General features: G+C 32.5%; 1 protein-coding gene across 2 annotated transcripts; it reads right to left on the bottom strand.

Moving 5' to 3' along the window:
- Positions 1–606: 606 nt before the first annotated feature.
- On the bottom strand, positions 607–20,959 carry LOC130622357 (serine/threonine-protein kinase tousled-like 2). 2 transcript variants are annotated; one of them, XM_057437818.1, is made up of 24 exons: positions 20,827–20,959; positions 15,726–15,811; positions 14,108–14,194; positions 13,700–13,817; positions 13,550–13,623; positions 12,991–13,107; positions 12,523–12,549; positions 12,257–12,442; positions 11,833–11,909; positions 11,683–11,742; positions 11,487–11,575; positions 11,288–11,351; positions 9,031–9,198; positions 5,658–5,739; positions 5,169–5,260; positions 4,893–4,938; positions 4,041–4,084; positions 3,789–3,870; positions 3,372–3,392; positions 2,964–3,030; positions 2,036–2,226; positions 1,741–1,794; positions 1,476–1,583; positions 607–1,352 (listed from the first exon to the last, which is right to left on the bottom strand). In XM_057437818.1, exons 2-24 carry the CDS (start codon positions 15,777–15,779, stop codon positions 1,170–1,172), a joined length of 2,091 nt encoding a protein of 696 aa, XP_057293801.1. In that variant the 5' UTR covers positions 15,780–15,811; positions 20,827–20,959; the 3' UTR covers positions 607–1,169. The 2 variants fall into 2 exon arrangements, with proteins under 2 accessions (XP_057293801.1, XP_057293800.1); XM_057437817.1 differs by having other exon boundaries at positions 14,108–14,197; positions 20,827–20,958.
- Between the last annotated feature and the right edge of the window lie 22 nt (positions 20,960–20,981).

Consider the following 20,981-nt stretch of genomic DNA (forward strand, 5'->3'; position numbering starts at 1 on the left):
TAGGGGAATAAAAAAAACTGCCATGAAAATTCGCATTCCTTGTGGATAACAAGACAGGAAGCTTTGTCAGCGTAAAACAATTGAATAGCTCGACAAAATCAGGTAAAATTCTAATGTATATGTATAGCATGGTGTCTGGTTTTAAGCGGGATCCATTCATGGTCGCCAGAGTCGCAAACGTACTCATCATACTGCACAAGGTTATTTCACTAGAAAAGTCTTTTAACAAGGTCTAGGATTAATATTCAATCAAAATCATGACTTTGACACAAGAGACTTCCGTCAACATCCAACAAGAGGGGTTTTTCTTCATTGTCATTTTTTACTTCATATAGATCCTATTGATGAACTTATAAAGTGGTTTCTTATAATAAAATAATTAGATCGTGATTTGAAACATCTGTGCCTTAAAAACGATCAGTGTGAGCAATACTTTAGAATGTTTCACCCGCATCTTGTGACCACCATAACGGACGAGTATAATCGGTGTGAAGTAATTGAAATAGTGCTACTGTTCAAAAACAGTTTAAAAAAATTCATATAACCACAGAACAACTTCTAACCACCTTTTACTCACATAAAATCAATGAGAAGAAAAGTCCTTACTGTCTTTTTTCATTGTTCTCTTAATATTTACAAGAAAGTCAATCTTTAACAAATGACATTTAAAAAAGTGATCTAGTAATGAAAATTTTAGGGAACATAAAATACAATAAAAGGGGTAAAAGATTGAACCCAACGATGGAAATTTATTCATGTGGGTTCTCTTCACGAGACACAATATAACACAAGTGGGGTGAATGGGGGGAGATAGCGGGTGTGGGTATCAATACAACTAAACAGTATTATAACGCTAAAGAGGAAAAAATTGTGGAGAAAATATTAAATGTTGTCGCGTTTATAAAAAATAACTGTTCAAATTCGTTGAACGAACAGATTCTCTTTCGTGTGTCTGTACCATCAGTGAGCAAATACTGGAAATATTTTAAATATGCCTTATCCTCTCAAAGAGTACATACGAGCTACACCACGACCCTTTTACCGCGTTAACATCCGGCTAAGGTATATTCGCATTAGCAGGGTCATATCTAGTTTTCCTAGTCGTGGTACCCCTTTTCAATCAACATCTTGCAGCGGCTGACAAGCAGTTAAGACTCAGCTCGATATGATTAATTTGACGAGCTAGATTCAGAAGGGTTGCTTCTGCTGGCAGAATTCATGCTGCTGTACAACAGCTCCAACTTTCGGGCCTCTGCTTGAGCTTTCTTTGGTTTTAAGTAAGGGTCTACTGCCAGTTGGAAGACATCCACTCGATCATCCTTCTTGTATGTTAAACATTTTCTTATGAAGTTCTAAAATGATTATGCTTATTAAGTTTAAATAAGAATATGAGCAAAAAGTTAGAACAGCAACAAAGAATCTAAAGTCAACAATGGCATTAAAGAATTAAGGTAAAAAATGGCATCGTTCTTTACCTTAGCTTCGACGCTTACAGCAGGTTTTGTTGGAAATTCAATATTCGTCGCTTTTAAAATTGTGTTCTGTTCTAGTATGCTTGCTTGTGAAAGATTGTGACCAAATGGCTAAATAAGAAATTTAAAAGAGAATAGAGGTGGAGGGAAAGGAAGCAAAAAATAGCCACAAATCAGATGGAAAATGTATCATCAACGTAAAATAATCACACAAAACTTGGTTTTATCACATTTGTATTTGATGTTTGGATAACAATAATTAAAGTACCTTTCTCCCATAGAGAGCTTGATAAAAGATAATACCAACAGACCAAACATCCACCTACACAAACAAGAAGAGACACTATTATTATATTATTTGCCCTTCGTCTGTCTGTGAGCAAAAATGCTAGTTGCGAGTAATGGAAGGCAAATTCCCGTGGATTTTTTCACGGGCTAACGACCAATGAAGATAAATTGTTCATACAGCAGCTTTGTAGTAGAAATATACGGAGCCTCGAGAAAATTTTTAAGCTTAGAAAACGCAGGTTAGCCTTATTCTAAAAAATCTATTTTCAACATACCTTTGAAGAAATTTTTGGAGGCGCCTTTCCAACCACAAAACATTCTGGTGGTAAATACCAGTAGGTACCAGCCCCTTGTGACGTCAAGTCCATACTGTCGGTGTCCGTATCTTCAGGTAATATTTTACTGAGTCCAAAATCTGTCAGTTTTACATCCCAGCTCATAACACCGCTACCAAGTAAAATGTTTCCTAAAATGAAACAAAAGACAAAATAATCAATAGATATTGGAATAAATGCTAAATTTCCAAGATTATACGCAAAAGCAATCATTTAGGGATTTTTAATTATACCCAGGCACTTTTAACTCATGAAAGTTGACTTGAAAATGATCACAACAGACTCAAGACAGGATCTTATAGGTTATTCGGCTAGATCAGAAACCTGAAACTGTGATAATTCTTGCTAACATCAGCATGACCTGTTTTCTCGATTTACTTAACCTTCGCGGATCGTCGCGTTAATTGTACCATAATGCGAACGTCGCAAAAACTGTGAGAAACGCATTTTTAACGTTCCTCTCCTATCCCACACGTACCTACGTTTTTAGTTCTGCGAGAGGAAATTCAAAAATAACGAAAAAGCAAAATAATAACCAGAGTAAGCTTTACGCATCGGAAGTTTTAACAACAATCATTTTGTGCATGCCCTGTTTTTTTCTTACAATGTTTGCTGATGCACCGGTGGCAAGCAGTATTCAGAATTAAAAATGAAGTGTTTACTCGTAAATATTTCAGATTAAGGACGGTTTCAACGTAAACTAACATGGTCGAATATATTGAATCGATCGACAGAAAGTAGGAAGCAATTTCTTGCGACCATTTCATTTAAAAGGAAACTCCTTTTTTTTCTTATCCAATCGGTTCTGTTTTATTGTAGTTTTATACCGTATTTATAAAGAAACGTTACAGTATATGGTCACACTTACCCGGCTTGAGATCGTAATGAATAACTGGAGGTTTTCGTTCGTTAAGGTATTTTAACGCACTAACAACCTGTTAAAAAAATGTAAAGATCAAAAAATACATAAATTTACATAAATTTAAAAAAGCAAATGAAGGTAACAATATACAATTTTTTTTGAAGAACAAATTATATTTTAGAACATATGGCTTCAGAAGTCCAAAACTTTAGAACGTTTAAGAACATTTGAGACTTTGTCAATACCAAGAATGCTCCCCTAAATTTTAGAAATTAAAAACAATTAAAAATTAGGAACAATATAAAAACAATTTAAAAACATTTTAAAGCTTAAGGACATTCAACGATTTCCGTCGAGTTGAGTGTTCTTATAATATAATTGGAATGCTATCGTGGAAAGCTAATAAATTGGTACCTGCATTACTATAGCTCGAGCCTAAAAACAAATAAATAAAATTATAATATTTACAAGGACTCTACAAATAAAAAGCAATACAATAAAAAAACATAGTCACAACTAAGTAAGAGGGTCAAACAAAACTAATGATCAGGTAAGCTAGAAAATTAATAGAAATATAAAAAAATACATAGAATTTTAAACTTTTCTCTAATATTGTAATTTTTTGAAGATTTTAAAGGATCTAAAATGAGCTTTTTCTTAATACAAGACTTTACAGCATTTCACCATGAATAACATTCGAATTTCACCAAAACATTTAGTAATGTTTAGTAACAAAAAATGGCTCGTGCTTTAAAATGTAACTTTAAAATGCAATGCTGTTTACACATTTCAAAAGTTATGAATTCAACCATATTAACATAATTTTTTTACCTCTTTCTCAGGAATAGTTTTATTTTGTTTTAACATAAAATCGAGATCATTACCAGAACAATAATCGAGCACAGTAACGAAGCTATCGAGACAAAAAAAGGTTAACAATTATTTTAAGAGTAGTATACCTTGTGTGTGTTTTGGCGAGGGCAGTAATAGTTTAAAATAAATTTTATAACAAAACCACTTTATTATATTACAATGGAAGCCACACTATAACAATAACGAAAAAAGAAAATCCCCACGACGTACCTATTAGAATCTATTTCAAATACATCATGTAAATGAACTATCCTCTAAAAAAACATAAAAATATATATTACACATGTTGCTACAGTCTGATTTACACTTTCTTTCAATTTCGAGTTTTGGTTTAAGCCTCGCGATAATCGTCAGGTCAATTTTTATCAACTACGTCCTTTTTATAAGAAACATGGATATAACAAACACAACGCTTTAACATTATTTCTTAGAAATATTTAACAAAAACATTATCAGACTTATGAAGAGATATAGGAAAGGGGAGATATATCATTGTAGTCATTTGAAAATAACAAAATACAGAAAGTAATACAATAAATAGAAGTGACCAAATACATAAAAAATATTAAATACATAAGAACAACGAAAATATATTTTGAGATGTTACGAATAACAGTACTCAGCCCAAGAAGCTTTGAGGTTTCTTGGGCTGACTTGTTTCTTATATAAAAGAAGAATTAAAAAGTGTAATTATTTTAATTTTTCTTAGTATTTTAAAATAAATCCATTCTTGCATTGAATTTCATTTCAAAGAGGGGGCAACGAAATCTTGATGATGCTATAAAATACTTAAACACACAATTTATGCAGCTGTAGTGATATTAGCTGTATTGAAATCTAATACATTCTAAAACACGTAAACCTTCAGTACGAATTAGAAGTCGGGAGACTAGAATAAAACCAGAAATATCTTTTAAATTAATAATTTCTTTTATTTTTTCGAAAAAAAATTAACTTTTGCCATTTTCGAACTTTCCCTAACACCTGCGTTCCAAGTAAGATCATTGTTTTCATAAAAACAGTGAATTATTAAAACAGCTAATATCACTACAGTATACTTACAGGATGATTTAAAGATCTATGTATAGTATATTCTCTAACAGCGTGTCTAAAAACAAAAAAATATATTACATCCCAAGTGACATTTTAGTACAACACTTTTTAATATGTGTCACATTAGAAGCAGTTACTTGAGCGAGGTGAAAATTTTTTCCTGAAAATACACTTCCGCAAACAGCAGCTTTCAAAATTACTATTTCGTTAAATCACAAAAAGCTGCTTCAAACCATCAAGGTTACTTTCTGTTATGTAGCGATTTGATATAAAAGAAACCCTTACTTGATATAGTTTGCTTTTTTATCTTCTTTCCAATCTTTATTCAACTGGTGTATTTTACATGCAACATACCGTAAATCTTTTAAATCGAAACTCTAAATGAATTAACATCACTCTATACAATTTTTGCTTTATTTATAAATATATTTTGCTCAGCAGTAAAAATCAATTTATAATCCTCAGTTATTTTGTTAACACAAGTCTTCCATTACCTCCATTTGAGCTGTTATGCGTATCGTTAATTTTTCTGATAGATAGTGGATTTAAAACTGTCTGACTTTATATACGCACAAAAATTTATTTCCGAATTCATATCTACTTTGCTAGATCTTAAATGTTAGATTTTTTGTGTCTTTTCACGACATAACACTGTGTAAAACACTTTTCAGAGGTAAATATATACATAACATATAACACTGACAAGGAACAGTCGTTGTGACAACAATAAATAGGAAAGGCATAAACATACATACAGTTACAAAAAATAAGCACCTTAAAAACTTCGCTAAAACCTCCTTTTCCAATCAATTCAAGAAGCAAATAGCGATCGTGCAAAATAGGGTTAGTGTTATATCTAAAAAAAAAAATATACACAAAGTTAAGTATAAACAAATACATTCCTCGTACCAATATTAGCGTAGTAATTTTTTTTGACCAAAATTGTCAAGATTCGGGTTAAATTCTGTTACTCCCCTAATTGACGAAGTAATGAAACAACTTGTCCAACAGAGTCTCATTATATCGCAATTGTTCTACAAAGTTTCAAAAAGTCTATTCTTGCTAATACTCAGGGGCTGAGAAATTTTAAGGTGTGTTCTTTCTGACGACATTAAGGTTAAAGGCGTACAGGCTACTGCATGAGTTAAGAGAAAAATCATCTCAGAGCAATTATCAAAAAAAGGGAGTCAAGGTGTGTCCATTATTCATTGTTATCATCAAGATCATAAAAATAAAGTTTAAATAAAATAGGAGGGCAAAGTATAAGCTTTTTTGGGTTGGTAATAGTGATGGACGTGGAGGAGTTGGCATATTCGTTGCAGAGAAGTGGGTAGAAAAAGTAATAGATGTTATGCGTGTTAATAGTCGTATTATAGTGATAAAGTTTTTGATAGGTAATAGGATTGTCACTTTTCTGTCAGTTTATGCTCCAGAGTGTGGACTCAGTGAGGAAGATAAAGATAAGTTTTATGATGAGTTAATATCAGTCACATCAAAGTTTGAAGACACTGAACTTGTCATGGTGGGCGGCGATTTTAATGGTCATGTTGGGAAGTCTTCTGAACGTTTGGAGGTGTGCATGGAGGCTATGGATTTAGGAGCAGAAATAAGGAAGGGAGAGATTGCTTGAGTTTGGAATAGCAACGGACATGGTGGTTTGCAACACATCATTCAGTAAGAGACAGAGTAGGCTGATAACATATGAGTTAGGTGGTTGTAAGACACAGATAGATTACTTCCTGGTTAGAAAGTCAGACAAGAAAGTGGTGAAGGACGTGAAAGTTATATCGGGGGGAAAGTGTGTTTCCCGGCATAGGTTTCTGGTTTGTGATATTATCTTGAAGAGTGTTAAAGAAGCCAAGGGAAAGTACAGGCCCTGTCGTAAAGTCTAGATGCTGAAGGAAGAGATTGTAGCAAGACAATGTAGTGCAAAAGTTCAGCAGTTAGCCCACAATGGTCAATGTGATAGTGACAATGTTGAAAGTACTTGGACTACTTTGAAGAATTGTCTTCTAGAAGCTTCTGATGATACCTGTGGGTGGACGAAAGGACCAGCCAGACATAGACAGACCTGGTGGTGGAATGAGGTTGACCAGTGTATAAAGGAAAAGGAGAAACTTTGGAAAGAGTGGAAGTCAGGTGGTAGTAAAAATATTTACTAAGAAGCTAATCGCCGTGCTCGTACAGCAGTGTATAAGGCAAAATCAGAAGCAGAGAGAAACAGATTTGCAGATGTGTTAAAACGGGAATACCAGCGCAATGAGGTATTCAAGATAGCAAAGCAAATGAAGCAGATTAATCAAGATGTTGTAGGTGAGAAGTGTATACGTAATAATGAAGGTGTTTTGGCTAGCACAGAGGAGGAGAAAAGGGTAGCTTGGAAGAATTATTATCAGAGGTTGCTTAACACTGATTTTGATTGGGATGAGGATAATTTGTCTGATGCTGATGTTGTAGAGATCAAGACAGAATGGGTAGTGGAGGCTATTAGGAAAGATTGACAAGGTTTCAGGAGTATCAGGTATTGTTGCAGAGATAGTAAAAGCACCTGGATATATTGGAGTTGAGCTTATTACAAGTCTTGCTAATCAGATTATAAAGGATGGTGCTATTCCGAGTGAGAGGCAGTCGAGTGTAATAGTGAATTGTTTCAAGGGCAAGAGTGATGCATTAGAAAGAGATAACTATAGAGGTTTGAAGTTGGTAATGAAAGTTATTGAAAGAGCGATTGATAAGCTATTTAGAGAAAGAATTGATATAGATAAGATGCAATTTAGTTTTGTTTCAGGGGCGTGGCACTACAGATGCAATATTTTTACTCAGACAGCTTCAGCGAAGTATTTAGGAAAGAGAAAGAATCTCTATTTTGCCTTTGTAGATTTAGATTAAAGCTTTTGATAGAGTGCCACGTAAAGTGTTTAGGTGGGCTATGAGAAAATTAGGTGTGGATGAGTGGCTGTTACGATGGTACAGTCTATGTACAGCAATGCTAGAAGTCGTGTCAGGATTAACGATTCACTTAGTGATGAATTTAGTGTAAATGTTGGTGTACATCAGGGTTCTGCACTTAGTCCTTTGTTGCTTGTTCTAGTCTTAGAAGCACTCTCGATGGAGTTCAGAACAGAACGGTTGTCCATGGGAGTTATTGTATGCAGATGATTTGGTTCTCATAGCAGAGTCGATGGAAGAATTAGTTGAAAGTTTGGGAGGTTGAAGAAATGACTAGAAGAGAAAGGGCTAAGGGTGAACACAGCACAGTCTAAAGTCATGATTAGTAGCATTGCAGGCAAGTGTGACCTTGTATTTGGAAAGTGGCCTTGTAGAGTTTGCAGGAAAGGGGTTGGTAGTAACTCAATTTTTTGTCAGACTTGCAAGCATTGGGTACATAAGAAGTGCAGTAGTATTGGTGGAAGGTTACGAGCTGACATTCAGTTTGTATGCAAGCGTTGCAAAGGTGAGATAATAGAGAATGAAGTATTTCCAGCTTCAATGATGTACAACAGTGGCTCGTTAGAGATAGTTGAGAACTTCTGTTACTTAGGTGATATATGGGTAGTGAAGGGGGTGTTTGAAGAAGTGTTACTTGCAGGATAGGTTCTGCTTGGAAAAAGTTCAGAGAGTTACTTCCTTTGTTGACTAGCAGAGTCTTGTTAATTGAGGTAAAAGGTAGGTTGTATGAGGCCTGTGTAAGAAGTGTTATGTTGTACGGTAGTGAGACATGGGCAGTGAAGCAGGTAGATCTTGACCGTTTAGAAAGGAATGATATGAGAATGGTTAGGTGGATGTGTGAGACAGAAAGAGTTCAGATGAGCTAAGAAGCAGGCTAAGTACCCGTAGAATTAAAGATGTTGTCCAAGAAGATTGAATTGGCTGGGGCACTTGGAAAGAATGGGGGAGGATAATTGGGTAAGAAAGTGTAGAGACTTGATAGTTCTTAGGGCAAAGCCCAGAGGCAGACCAAAAAAGACTTGGCAGGAGGTAATAAGGACGGACTTGATACAGAGGAAGTTTAGTTTAAATCTAACACAGTCTAGATCAGATTGGAAGAGGGTCATCAATATACCCCGTCCAACCCATGCTAGCATGGAAAACAGACGTTAAGCCGAGAATGATGAATGATGATGAAATAAAATCCTTAATAAGTTACCTAGAATGGTCTTCGTTATTTATTCTTTTTAATTCTCGTATATGTATATTTCGTTCTCGTTCTAATTTTTCTAATTCTTGCTGGACTTCTTGTTCTTCTTTCTTATTAGCGTTTGTACGTAGCCTCAATATTTCATCTTGCTCATGATATTCAGTCGTTGTTAAAGACCTGCGAAAAAAACAATAAACAAAATAATGCATCAGAAGCCTCTCACTAAACCTGAAATTCAGAATGGACTTCCTCTTTTAAACTGAGAGTCTTTTGGTGCTTGAACAGATCAAATGCAGAATTAACACTGATATGCGACAATGAAACGTTTACACTCGACTAGCAGAAAATTTTGCAGAAAAGACTACCTTATTACAGGAAATTAAAGGAGCATGAATTTAACGGATTTTGGCCTTTTATTGTGTTAATTTTATGCCGCGTTCATTTTTGGGGCCCGTAAATTTTGTGAAAAAAGTTTTCTTTTTCTTTAAAATTTAGTAACTTTTACTCATTTTTACTATCTTCCTGCGGATGATTGTCCATAATTTCTTTGAGGATTTCCGAAAAGTCGTCAGAAAGACTTTTTCTACATGTTGCTTGAGTACATCCATTGCTCTGGAGTTTTGTCATTTCGCCTTCATCGTTATAATAATTTTCAATCCGCCTTGCTTGAGAGAACGTTTTAGTGACACAGACTTTACGTTTGCGGAAAATCCAACCCCTTCTTTAAAGGCGTACCTGAGAAAGATGTAACAACCATTGAAGTAGATCTCCGGTTATGTACTCTCAAGCCGATTCACGCAAAGGCAGATAGGGCAGATTTATCATCATTTTAAAGCAGAAGGATGCCCAACTATATCAACAGCTGGAAAACAGCTGGTGTGATAAAAGCTGTCGCAGATGCAAGAAACGGCCGTGTAGATGATTTGAACCCCTTTGTTTAATCGTAAAAATATAAAATTACAAAAAAATTTTTTTCATTTTATTCCCTATCCCTGAACCGCGTTAATTTTTGACTTTGAAAATGATTTCTCTAAAAACCGCGTTTATGCATAAAAAATTGTGATTTTGCTAAGACCACGTTGAATTCATGTACTTACAAAACACGTGTTGTTAATAAACTGTTAATGTTGTAATAAAATTTGCCATGTAAATGTATTTTAATATATATATTTTATTAAAAATAAAATGTAAAAGCTTTTCCGTTAATATCATGTAATAAGATATTTAGATTATCTAAATGATACAGTTTATGTAAATAAAATCTTATCGTTGGTTTTAGCATTCAAGAAGAAGAAGTTATGTGTTTTAAATTTTTTTTAAGAAGTTATTGGATTTGTTGACCTGTATTACCAGCAATATTATAAGAACCCCAAATTTCTATTTTCAGTAACAATATTTTGACTTTGAACCTGATTTCTGACCACCTGCTACGTCATGCTGGACTGGAAGTTTAATTCTCTTCCATATGGGCCACCATTTTTATGTCTTAAAGTTGCCAGTATTTTAGCTTTGCTAAAACAAGGATTTATACTTTCTATATTTTTGCATGCAGTTTCGCACATTTTTTCTACTTAAATTACAACAGCCAAAAACAATCAATTAATTTATATAATACAACAACTTAATAGCCTGAAATCTGTAACTTTTTTGCACTTTATGCTCCCAAAAATGATCTCTAATGATTTCAATACTGAAATTGAAAAATTATGAGGAAAGTTTCAGTTTTGTATTCATTCAAAACTTGTGTGATTTTTACATTAAAAACAACACACAAAGATAAAATGGTGAAACATTTTAAGTAGTTCACGTCATACTGTGTCAGCAAAGTTCAGTCAGTGTCACAAAGGAGAAAATACATGACCTAGGACACTTTGTGGGTTTTCAATAAGGAATTAAAAATATGCAACACATACACAACACCTCCAATCTCAGACCAAATAAAATAAAAACACAGAAGTGGTAAAAGAAAGAAAAGTTAACCAAATAATAATTTGCTCCTAAAAGGTATTCTACTTAGAAAAGTAATAGATGCCAAAATAATGAGGATACATCAATTTGACCTTTCACCACAGGTCATTGACAACACTTCAAGGCCAACTTACTTTACATTTTTGATTATGTTTTTATTGTTTTAGCATTATAAATTTAATAGAAGAATATAAAGAAAACGACAAACAAACAAGAAACAAAACAAACTAAAACGTTTTAGCAGATCGACACCAAAATTAGATGATCGTTACATGCACGAAAACACAAGCTAACTTACCCAACTGGATGTCCTGGACGAGCAAATCCATCGTCTGTCATTTTTAGTTTTTTCTCTTTTTTTTCTAATGTGAGGTAATCAAAACAAAACATAATCAAAGATAAAAAAGGGAGTACAAAAGTTACTAAATTAAGGAGGCAAAACTTAAAATTAACACATTCTAAAACAACAAACACTTTGTCTATATACATATACATACCTGCTTTCTCAGATAGGGGTCTTTTTTTTTGCAACTGCTTTCTTTGTTTATCCAACTCCTCTTTTTGATGAGTTATTTCGATCAGTTTTCTAACGAAAATGCAAAGAACATATTTAAATAAGCCGTTTTAGTTCTACTTTGAAATAGATGAACTATTGCAACGTTGCAATTGTGAAAAGAACATATCAGAACTTACTTATTTATTTCGTCGAATGCATAACCATCACTCCACTGCTCTACAAACGAAGCACCTTGCCTAAACAGTAAGAAAGTTTAGAACAATATGAGGATTTGTTACATTTCATATAGAGAGTCATAAAAAGAGAGGTTTCCTTTTAAAATTTACCTGACCGTATTGAACTGGCCCAAGCGCAACCTGTTCCTCATTGTGTCTTCCCTTGTTCGTTTTTTATGTTGTGTTGCCTGAGAAAAAAATATAATTATTATTTACAAGTAGTTACCCAAAAAACTTTTGTTTAATTCCTAGTGGTACTACTACAATTAACATAAACGTTTTTGTTTACATTAAGCTTTGGAGGTGTTGTTTTCAAACAAAGCAGTTAATTATCCTGTGAAAATTGCCTATCTTGTTTAACACATCCAGTGTATATACCACTCATCCTTGTGGTGTGGTGACAATGGCTATGACAAACTCTTTTATGAGCACTTAGTTGTAATAATAGTCTTGGTTAGAACTTTCTATATGGCAAGAAAAGACACTACTACTACGTGAGACCATTAAGCAGGTCATTATAACAAATGTCACTAACTTGTGTTTTTAAGAACTCTTTAAGAAGTCCAACACTTGTGGCGTTTTTTTCTTTTAGCTTTTTCTCAGCAGATATTTGCGCTCTTAATTGCTGTTCCAGTTGAGATATTTCACGACGTAAATCTTCAGTGGCAGCATCATTATGTGCTTTTCCACAATTGTATGGATTTGACATAACTTGCATTTGCTGAAAAGACAAGAAAAATTTATTTCTTATAGTTCAGTAGATCAGTACTGATATAACATAACTCTATGCACTTCACTTACTGCAATTTCATCTGATGTCATGTCAGTCTAAAGAGGAAATGCTAACTTTAAAAACAGTTGCTGTGTATATTTCTTGTTAAGAATTTTTTGTTATATTCTTAAATTTTTAATCTTCTATGTTATAAAAAAGGACTAAAATCTTCTTGCAGGGTGTATTCCACCTTTCACCACTTCTTACCTTTTTTTTTTGCCCTAATATTCACCATACAGTCAAGACAGATGTAAAAAGACGTCAAAATAGTATTACCAAACATTTTTTAAGAAAGAAGCTAGGAAGAACAGTGCCGAATATGTTGGACATATTTCCAAGTTAATCAAGGTTTTTTCTACAGATTATGGAGGTTCAAGCACTTGTTTATTTAATACGATTATATTGCTTGTGTTTAAGCAATTTGGTAGAAGACTTCAACAATGACGACAATTATTGTCCAAATGCAAAACTACCACAACCCTGGATATGCAACCTACCTGAGTTCCACGACTAGTAACAGCAATGTCATTATTAGAGGATGACATTTGTCTTTGAATAACATTTCCACGAATATTGGTTAGCAATGTATTTCTACTTGGACTTGTGATCCCATCCTAAACACAAATAACACATTGTGGTTCAAAAATAGCTTAAGGGTAAAACAAATTACTGCTTAAATAATGGAAGTCATGAAAGCTAGTCTGTTTCTCCTACACATATTTTGATACTTTACGAAAAAATATAATAAAGTTTGATAACAAGACACTTTTTAACTTTTAACATACTAGTTTCAGCCTTTCTAATTTACACTCAACAATTGCCAACGTAAATAAATTTGAACTAGTAAAACAGAGTTTGAAACACAAGTAGTAGCCTTAGTAGCTAAATTTTAAATAATCAAGATTTTTGGTTGAGTATTACGAAATTAATCACTTTGGATAGAAATATTTGTGGATAAAATAAAATAATTCCATATTTTGAAAAAAAAAATGAAGATATCAATCAAGTATATAAACATGGTAATAGTTAATTGTTAGAACAATACCACTTTCATACCTTTTTACCAAAATATGAAACAATCCCAGAGGACGGTACTGGTTCAGTCAAAGACCGGTTTATCTTATGCATTGCTATAAAAAAAACATAAGCCAGTATAGTTCTAACTTGTCATTCAAAAATGCTTGAAGTATATTGCAATTTACTCACAATCATTATGGTCAATTGATAGGGTTTTTCTTTTCCTACCCCCCTTTGTAGGAGGAGGTGTTTTTGATTTTTCCTTTATAACTGGAGGTGGAGTTTTAACAGGAGTGTAAGCGTTAATCTATATAAAGTATAGAAAGGTATAATATTAAAGTTTCAATTCAATGTACGAAATACCTGGTAACATCACACTTGTTGAAACAGCTTTTTTTCTCACAAAAATATGGAGCCCAAAATATAAGAAAAAGGTTTTCATAGATGATTTCTGTAGTAATGTTTAACAGAAAAAAATCTATTCTACTTTATGTAAATTTGGTATGGAAATACAATGGGGGTTGCTGATGCAAATAATGGAGGAGCAGAGATGCAATTAAATGGGTGAAGTCAAAATTGAAACTTAACATTGATTACCTGAGCTATGTCATTTGAATCACTACCGGATCCACTACAATTTCCACCATTATTAATATTATATTGAGCATTATCGTAAGCTGTGTACTGCTAGGAAAAATAAAAAGCACATAGACTCAGAAAAAAATTGTACAAAAAATGTTACATGGGTTTGTTATAAAAACATGAAAAATTATTTCGAAGAACAAAACTATTAGAAATGTTGAAAAGACACAACATATAAAAACAATGATTATAAAACTTTTTTTTCTAATTCAGCACTAAAATAAAATTATAAACTTTTCCAGCTGTCAGGCACCATTGTCTGATTTGCATCACAGAGAAATATTATACCAACGTGACTGTTGTCCAGATGATTTTGCGTTATTACTTTTTTGTTTATGCAACTTTTTTTTTTGCAGATGACAAACAAGCTAATGAAATACACCAATATTATATCTGTACATAAGTTTTGTGAAAATAATGTCATAATATCAAAACATTTGAGATATCTGCCAGAATGCTGAAAATTTAGAAACCAAATACAGAAAGACTAGTTTTTTTTTTAAATATCACACAGATATGCTAAGCCATTTGTAAACCCCCATAGCTATCTTTGCAAATAATGAAAAAAAAATGGAATATTTTATTAAAAAGAATAGCTGGATTTCAGATTATCATAATTTGAAAATTTACTCTATAGTCCTAATTATAGTACTCATCACTAGCTTGTCCATTTGTATGTACAGATAGATATATAGATATTTAAATATATAACAATTCTATCATGAGTCCTGTTACCTTACCCTACCTGCCAAAAATATGGTAAACCAAACCAAAGTTTGTTTCTGCTTGTCATTACATGACCCCAGTCCCCGTCAAGATAAACATACTTTTTAAACACTCCCACTCCCTCTACAACCATATGTAGAGCACATATGAGTAAAGTGTACCATCTATAGCACATGTAAGGTATTGAGGTAGTGATATGACTAGTCTATTTCATTAAGACACACAACAATAACATATTTATTAATTTATACTAAAGTAGTTACAATACAATAGCTAAAATTTCTAGCTAAAGAAATTGCTTCATTTTATCACATTATTAGTCCCAGTCAATGACAAAATATAAACAAAAGTTTTATAAAATACAGAATAATTTTTAAGGGATGTATTATAGGTGCTTTAAAAGAAAATTGTAGAAAATATATTTGACTTCTATTACAGACAGACACAGTTGTTAGCAGAGTAAAATGGTTTACGCAAATTGTCACCACTCGATGATATTAGAAAAACATTTTTGTATTATGCCAAAACTTATAAACAAAAGATAATTAGTTTGAAATGTTTGTGTATATCAATAATATATTACATATTCATTGTAATATGGAAAGCAATTGAGGCTCCAATATGCTTGGTTAATACATTCTCAAGTTCGCTCACTTTCATTAAGACACACAACAATAACATATATATTAATTTATTATTTGTCCCAGTCAATGACAAAATATAAACAAAAGTTTTATAAAATACAAAATAATTTTTAAGGGATGTATTATAGGCGCTTCAAAAGAAAATTGTAGAAAATATATTTGACTTCTATTACAGAGAGCCACAGTTGTTGTTTTAATCTCACCTTAGTGAATCTTGCTTCTAATAACTCTCTTCTCTGCTGGTCTAATTTCTCCATAATAACAGCCAAGTGTCACCTTAAAATCATATCTAAAATAACAAGACATTCACTATACAAGCTACCCTTCAACAACAATAAGAATGTTATGCAACACACAGCTTAACCAAGACATACCAAATCATAGCCAGAGTAATTGTGTAAAAATCTTAACCAACATAATCCTAACATAACATAATAACATTGTAACTTATCACCAACTGATACATTATGCATAAAACTTTTTTAAGATTTAATTTTCACAAAAACAGCTGATTATTGTGAATAAAAATAACTTAAATATATTTTTAATGAAATAATTTCTTGACATTTAGTTTATTATTTATCATGGCAGATTCCAAAAACAAAATAAAATATAAAACACAAGATATAATATATTTATACAAATAAAGAAATATCAATAAAAGACTAACACAGTTTCATATTTCAATCTTCCAAAAAGTAAAATAATTAAAAATATAGAATAAGTAAAAACAAAAATTTTAAGTTCACTTTGGGTATACTTTTACACCTGTTTCTCTACTTTCCTGCTGCTCACAATCAGTCCATTTAACTTCAAAGAAAGGCAACAGTCAAAACTCCTGGACATGTATGTATTTTCTGACGTCAGAGGAAACAAATTAAAAGAAACAATTTTTTGTATATACAAGGTATGAGACAGCAAGTACTCCTTCTTAACAAACTACAGAAGCTTATTCTATAATTTAGCTGGCTGTAAAGTACACACAGCTGTTCAATATTGTTGACATACATAATATGGTCAAGGCCTTATTTGATAATAATCATAAACAAAATGGTATATTGCACACAAAAATCTTTAATATTCACAATTAGAAAAATTAAAGCATTTTTTCGAATCCACATTAGCAAAAATACATAAGAGAAACTGATTAGAGATTAAATTTCACCTTGAATCCACATTTATTGAGAGATTCTAATAGGAATAAAAGTGCTCAAATCAATTGTGAGTGTGGTATGAATATGTTGGTTTTGTGGAAGAAAGTATAAATTAAACATGAGTGGATGCTATATGTCTAATTTGCTAAATGCTAATTAGTTACTTGTTATAATTATGCCCATGATATTACTGAGATTAGGACCATATCATTAGACAAAGAATATAAAAATCTGATGCAGGCTCACCAGGTTCACTCAGGATCATGGCGAATTCTACAAAGCAAAGCCAACCCTAAGATTGCCTGTCGAAACACTTTTATAACTAGTTAATGATGAAATTGAATATCTTTTATATTAATCGTAACACTATTCTAATAACTTTAATAACTATTGAATATTGGCCAGTAATCAAAACTACCCCTTAAATTTATATGAATCTTTATAATCAATAAAATTCAATAACTTTCGTCAGGATTATCCTTATATTTTGAAACTCACAAAACAACTTTATTTTATCAAGAGAATATTAGCAACGTTTGAACACATGATTAACCCATTTTCCATTGTTGTTTTTTTATTTTACCTTATTTTACCTATTATATACAAATTATGTAAAAAAAAACAAAAAATATATCAAATTACTTTTATTTTGCTACCAAAAACCTTAAACAGAATGGTAAAATTCGTTCTAAAATATTGAATTTTAAGCTGACAGTGATGGAAAAGTGCTGACATAAGAACAAAATTATTGCTATTATTTTGTTCCTTTTATGATATAGCCCAGCTTTTTTAGGATACCACTTTGTAAGACAATTTCATAAGCTGACTATCACATATAGAAAGGTGAAACATATCAGGGCCTTAAAAATCAAACTTAAATAGTAAAAACAGATTTCTATTCTATTCATAATGCTTTACCTTCTCATCACTAATAACCAAGTAATTCTGGAATGTACATGTTTAAAAAGGAATGCTGTGCAATAACACATGCACGACCTATGTACGCCGTGTGACATCACAAATCAACAAAATATGTATGAACCGAAGTTAATTTTTGTTCGTTAATGGCTGGGAACGTTAATGTGGCTTTCACTTTTGGGATACAAAATTTGGACATAAAAATCAGAGTTTGAATTAGCAATTCGCTATTCACAAATTTTTTTGCGGATCATTCTCTGAAAAAAAAGTTAAAATTGTGAATGTTATTAATCTGTTGTATGAACTATTTCTGCATTGGTTATTCCAAAAAAAATAACCATGAACAAGGGATTAATGGCAAGTGGCCTACAGTTCTCCCCAATCACGGCTGCAAGGTCGTTTCTCTACAATAAGCTCTACAAAGCAACATTATATTTCTAATTTGAACGCTGGATATGTAATATTTTTATTACAAAAGAAGTTTACATCTTAATTGTCACACACAAATATCAAACATGAGAATAAACAATGAAACAATGACACACATGAAAACCTTACTTATGGTTAATGCCTCCATTATTTATTCTTAAAAATCCAAAATCATCATTTATTGATAAGTAACTTAGTGCAAAAAGTAATGAAGTAATCTGTGATGAATGTAAGGATGTGAAAAAAACTATTTTAGCTATTTTTTGGCTGTTCTAGGTCTGTTTTCTAGCGACCAAATTTTCCCTGCATACAAAAGTAAATGAAATTTGTAGATAATGGTATGTACTAACATTTTAGACCATTTTTAGAAAATAGAAGTGATGATTTTTAGGGAAAAAAGCATGCTGATATCAGCCACAGGATCTCTCAATAAGCAGGAAAAAGTGGACTAAAACATTACACAGCTTTATTCAATTAATCAGCTTTATTCAATTAATAATCACACTTTAAATTGGGATGCATCGCACGACAAACCTAACATACCTTTGCATATGGAGTCAGACCTGAAAATTTGGCGAAAACGATAGTTTTGTTTCCACGACGTTTCTGCAAATCAATGAAGACGGAATTAATCGTTTCCTTGGACAATATTTTAAATTAAAATAATTTTACTCGCAATTTTATTCCTACTTTCGCCCTATTTCTCAAAGAGCAAGAATTTTCAATGATTCTAAAGTTTTGTGTTTCTGTATACAGTACAGTCCAGATGTAAGCGTACGCGTACGCTAAAGTTTCACACCTTTTTCTCGGAGGCGGTAGTTGTTTGTCTTTTGTTCTTATTAATTATCTTGCGAGTCTTGTAAGTCATTAACTTGCGCGTAATAAACAAAGGATTATTGAAGAAAAAATAGCTTATTATAACTGCGCGTAACTATTGTTAAATAGTGTTAACATAACTATTCCCATTAACTTAATTGCAAATGTTATCAACTCTATCAATGTGACACGAAGAGCCATTGTTTAATATTTTTATTAAACAAATATTTTGCGTGGAAAGTAAATAAACTAGCGAGAAGGCATTGTTGGATGCGCGGGTTAAATAAAGCTTTTAAGCGATAGAAATAATTATATTTTAACAAAGATTGAAACTTTTTTAGATCGCATTTTAAAAGTTTAAAAACGGAAAACGGCGATAGAAATGTTTTTTTAGATCGTATTTTAAAAGTTTTAAAACGGAAAACGGCGATAGAAATGTTTTTTTTAGCTTGCATTTTAAAAGTTTAAAAACGAAAAACGGCGATAGAAATGTTTTTTTAGATCGCATTTTGAAAGTTTAAAAACGAAAAACCGCTATAGAAAAGATTCATTATATCACATTTTAAAAGTTTAATAACGAAGAGCGGCGATAAAAATGATTTTTTAGATTGCATTTTAAAAGTTTAAGAACGAAGAACGGCGATAGAAATGATTTTTTAGAAAGTTAAAGAACAAAGAACGGCGACAGGAAAGCTTCGTTATGAACTCTATCAATGTGACACGGCGAGCCATTGTTTGATGGTTTTATAAAATAAAAGATTTGCGCGAAAACTAAATAGACGTTGTTGACGGGTCTGCCATTATGAATTGGTATACACAAAAATAACATTGGCACTGGGTAGTTATGTCAGAAAAGGCCAGAATAATTTGAACATGAAGTATATTTCGAAACTTTCACTATGAAGCTCTTTCATTGCTTTTAAGTATTATTATTCAGAGATACAACTACCATCGCTCATTATCCATTTTTTATGGCGCCGTAGATTAGTTTATGGCACCTTAGATTAGTGGTTATAGCTCTTGTACTCTGTGCGGGAGACCAGGGTTCGACTCCTCTTGACGGTGATTCAACATGGGCAAGTGAATGTTACCATAGCCCCAGGTTAACCCAAGCCATGTGAAGGAAATTGGGCAGATGGTTCCCTGTGTGGGTGGTTGGGTGTTGCCGAGAGTTCTCTAGTAGAGCGCGGGCCCTAATTGGGCTTGCGTAGCTCAAAATGAGCATTAAATACTCTAGGACTCTCCATCTAAGCCATGGCCCATATGTACATCTATCCATCTATATGTTTTGTACCTTTGGAGAAGTTTAAAAAAAAGTGTATTTTCCTATCAATCTCTTCACAGTAAAGACACAGAAAGGGTTATTGTGAACTTATCAGCTGTGTACAGAATGGGTTTACATTATCAACAAAGAGTTTTACTACTTTTAATATTCTTTAGCCAAAATTGGAGGCAGAGGGAAAGTCAAGTATCAAGCACTATACGCTAATATAAAAAAAAAAGAAAATCATTTGTTGAAGGCCCTAGCATAACTTTATTTTGGTTAGCTAGCTAGCAGCTAGCTACACAATAATTCAGATGTTTCAGTTCCTTATTTATTGTTTGAAAATGACACAAGCATTAATGGTTTCTGAAAACAACATACGTTAAAAGAGGTTACACAGCTAGCTAGCTATATCAAGTCAGCTCTAGCTTGCTGTCAGCATATTTGAACGCTGGCTAGTTACATTTGATTTTTCTATAGGGCATGTTTAATCACATAAGAATATCGTCTGTTGATTAAAATATTGGAACACAGTTCCATATATAAAATAACCAGAAAATTAGAGTGACAGCCATCATGACTGTCGTTTTAGCTTGCACAAATCGTAATTTAACTAGTAAAAATTCCCACACCTATTATGAGATTACGTAAGAAAACTAAGTTATTTTTATAATATTTAAACATTTTTTTACAAAAATTAATTGTTTAAACGAAAATACTTACCCAAAAGAATTGTAATATTGAATCTATGCAAAATTTATAATGTTAAAGTGACTGAAAATTAGTTTATAATGTAAAATTCTTGGCCGAAAATTCTTTGCCACGAGCAGTTCTTCTGGCTTCGCGGGATTCGTAGGTCCACAGAGATAGCTCGTACC

The sequence above is a fragment of the Hydractinia symbiolongicarpus genome, chromosome 12 (genome assembly GCF_029227915.1).
Source record: "Hydractinia symbiolongicarpus strain clone_291-10 chromosome 12, HSymV2.1, whole genome shotgun sequence".
In the NCBI taxonomy this organism is placed as follows: Eukaryota; Metazoa; Cnidaria; class Hydrozoa; order Anthoathecata; family Hydractiniidae; genus Hydractinia; species Hydractinia symbiolongicarpus.

Coding starts and splice junctions, on each gene's coding strand:
- LOC130622357 (XM_057437817.1), bottom strand. CDS start 15,779: ATGGAGAAATTAGACCAGCAGAGAAGAGAGTTATTAGAAGCAAGATTC. Junction 13,624..13,699: donor ATCAATTGACCATAATGATT/GTGAGTAAATTG, acceptor TTTTTTTTATAG/CAATGCATAAGATAAACCGG. Junction 12,443..12,522: donor TGACATCAGATGAAATTGCA/GTAAGTGAAGTG, acceptor TTGTCTTTTCAG/CAAATGCAAGTTATGTCAAA.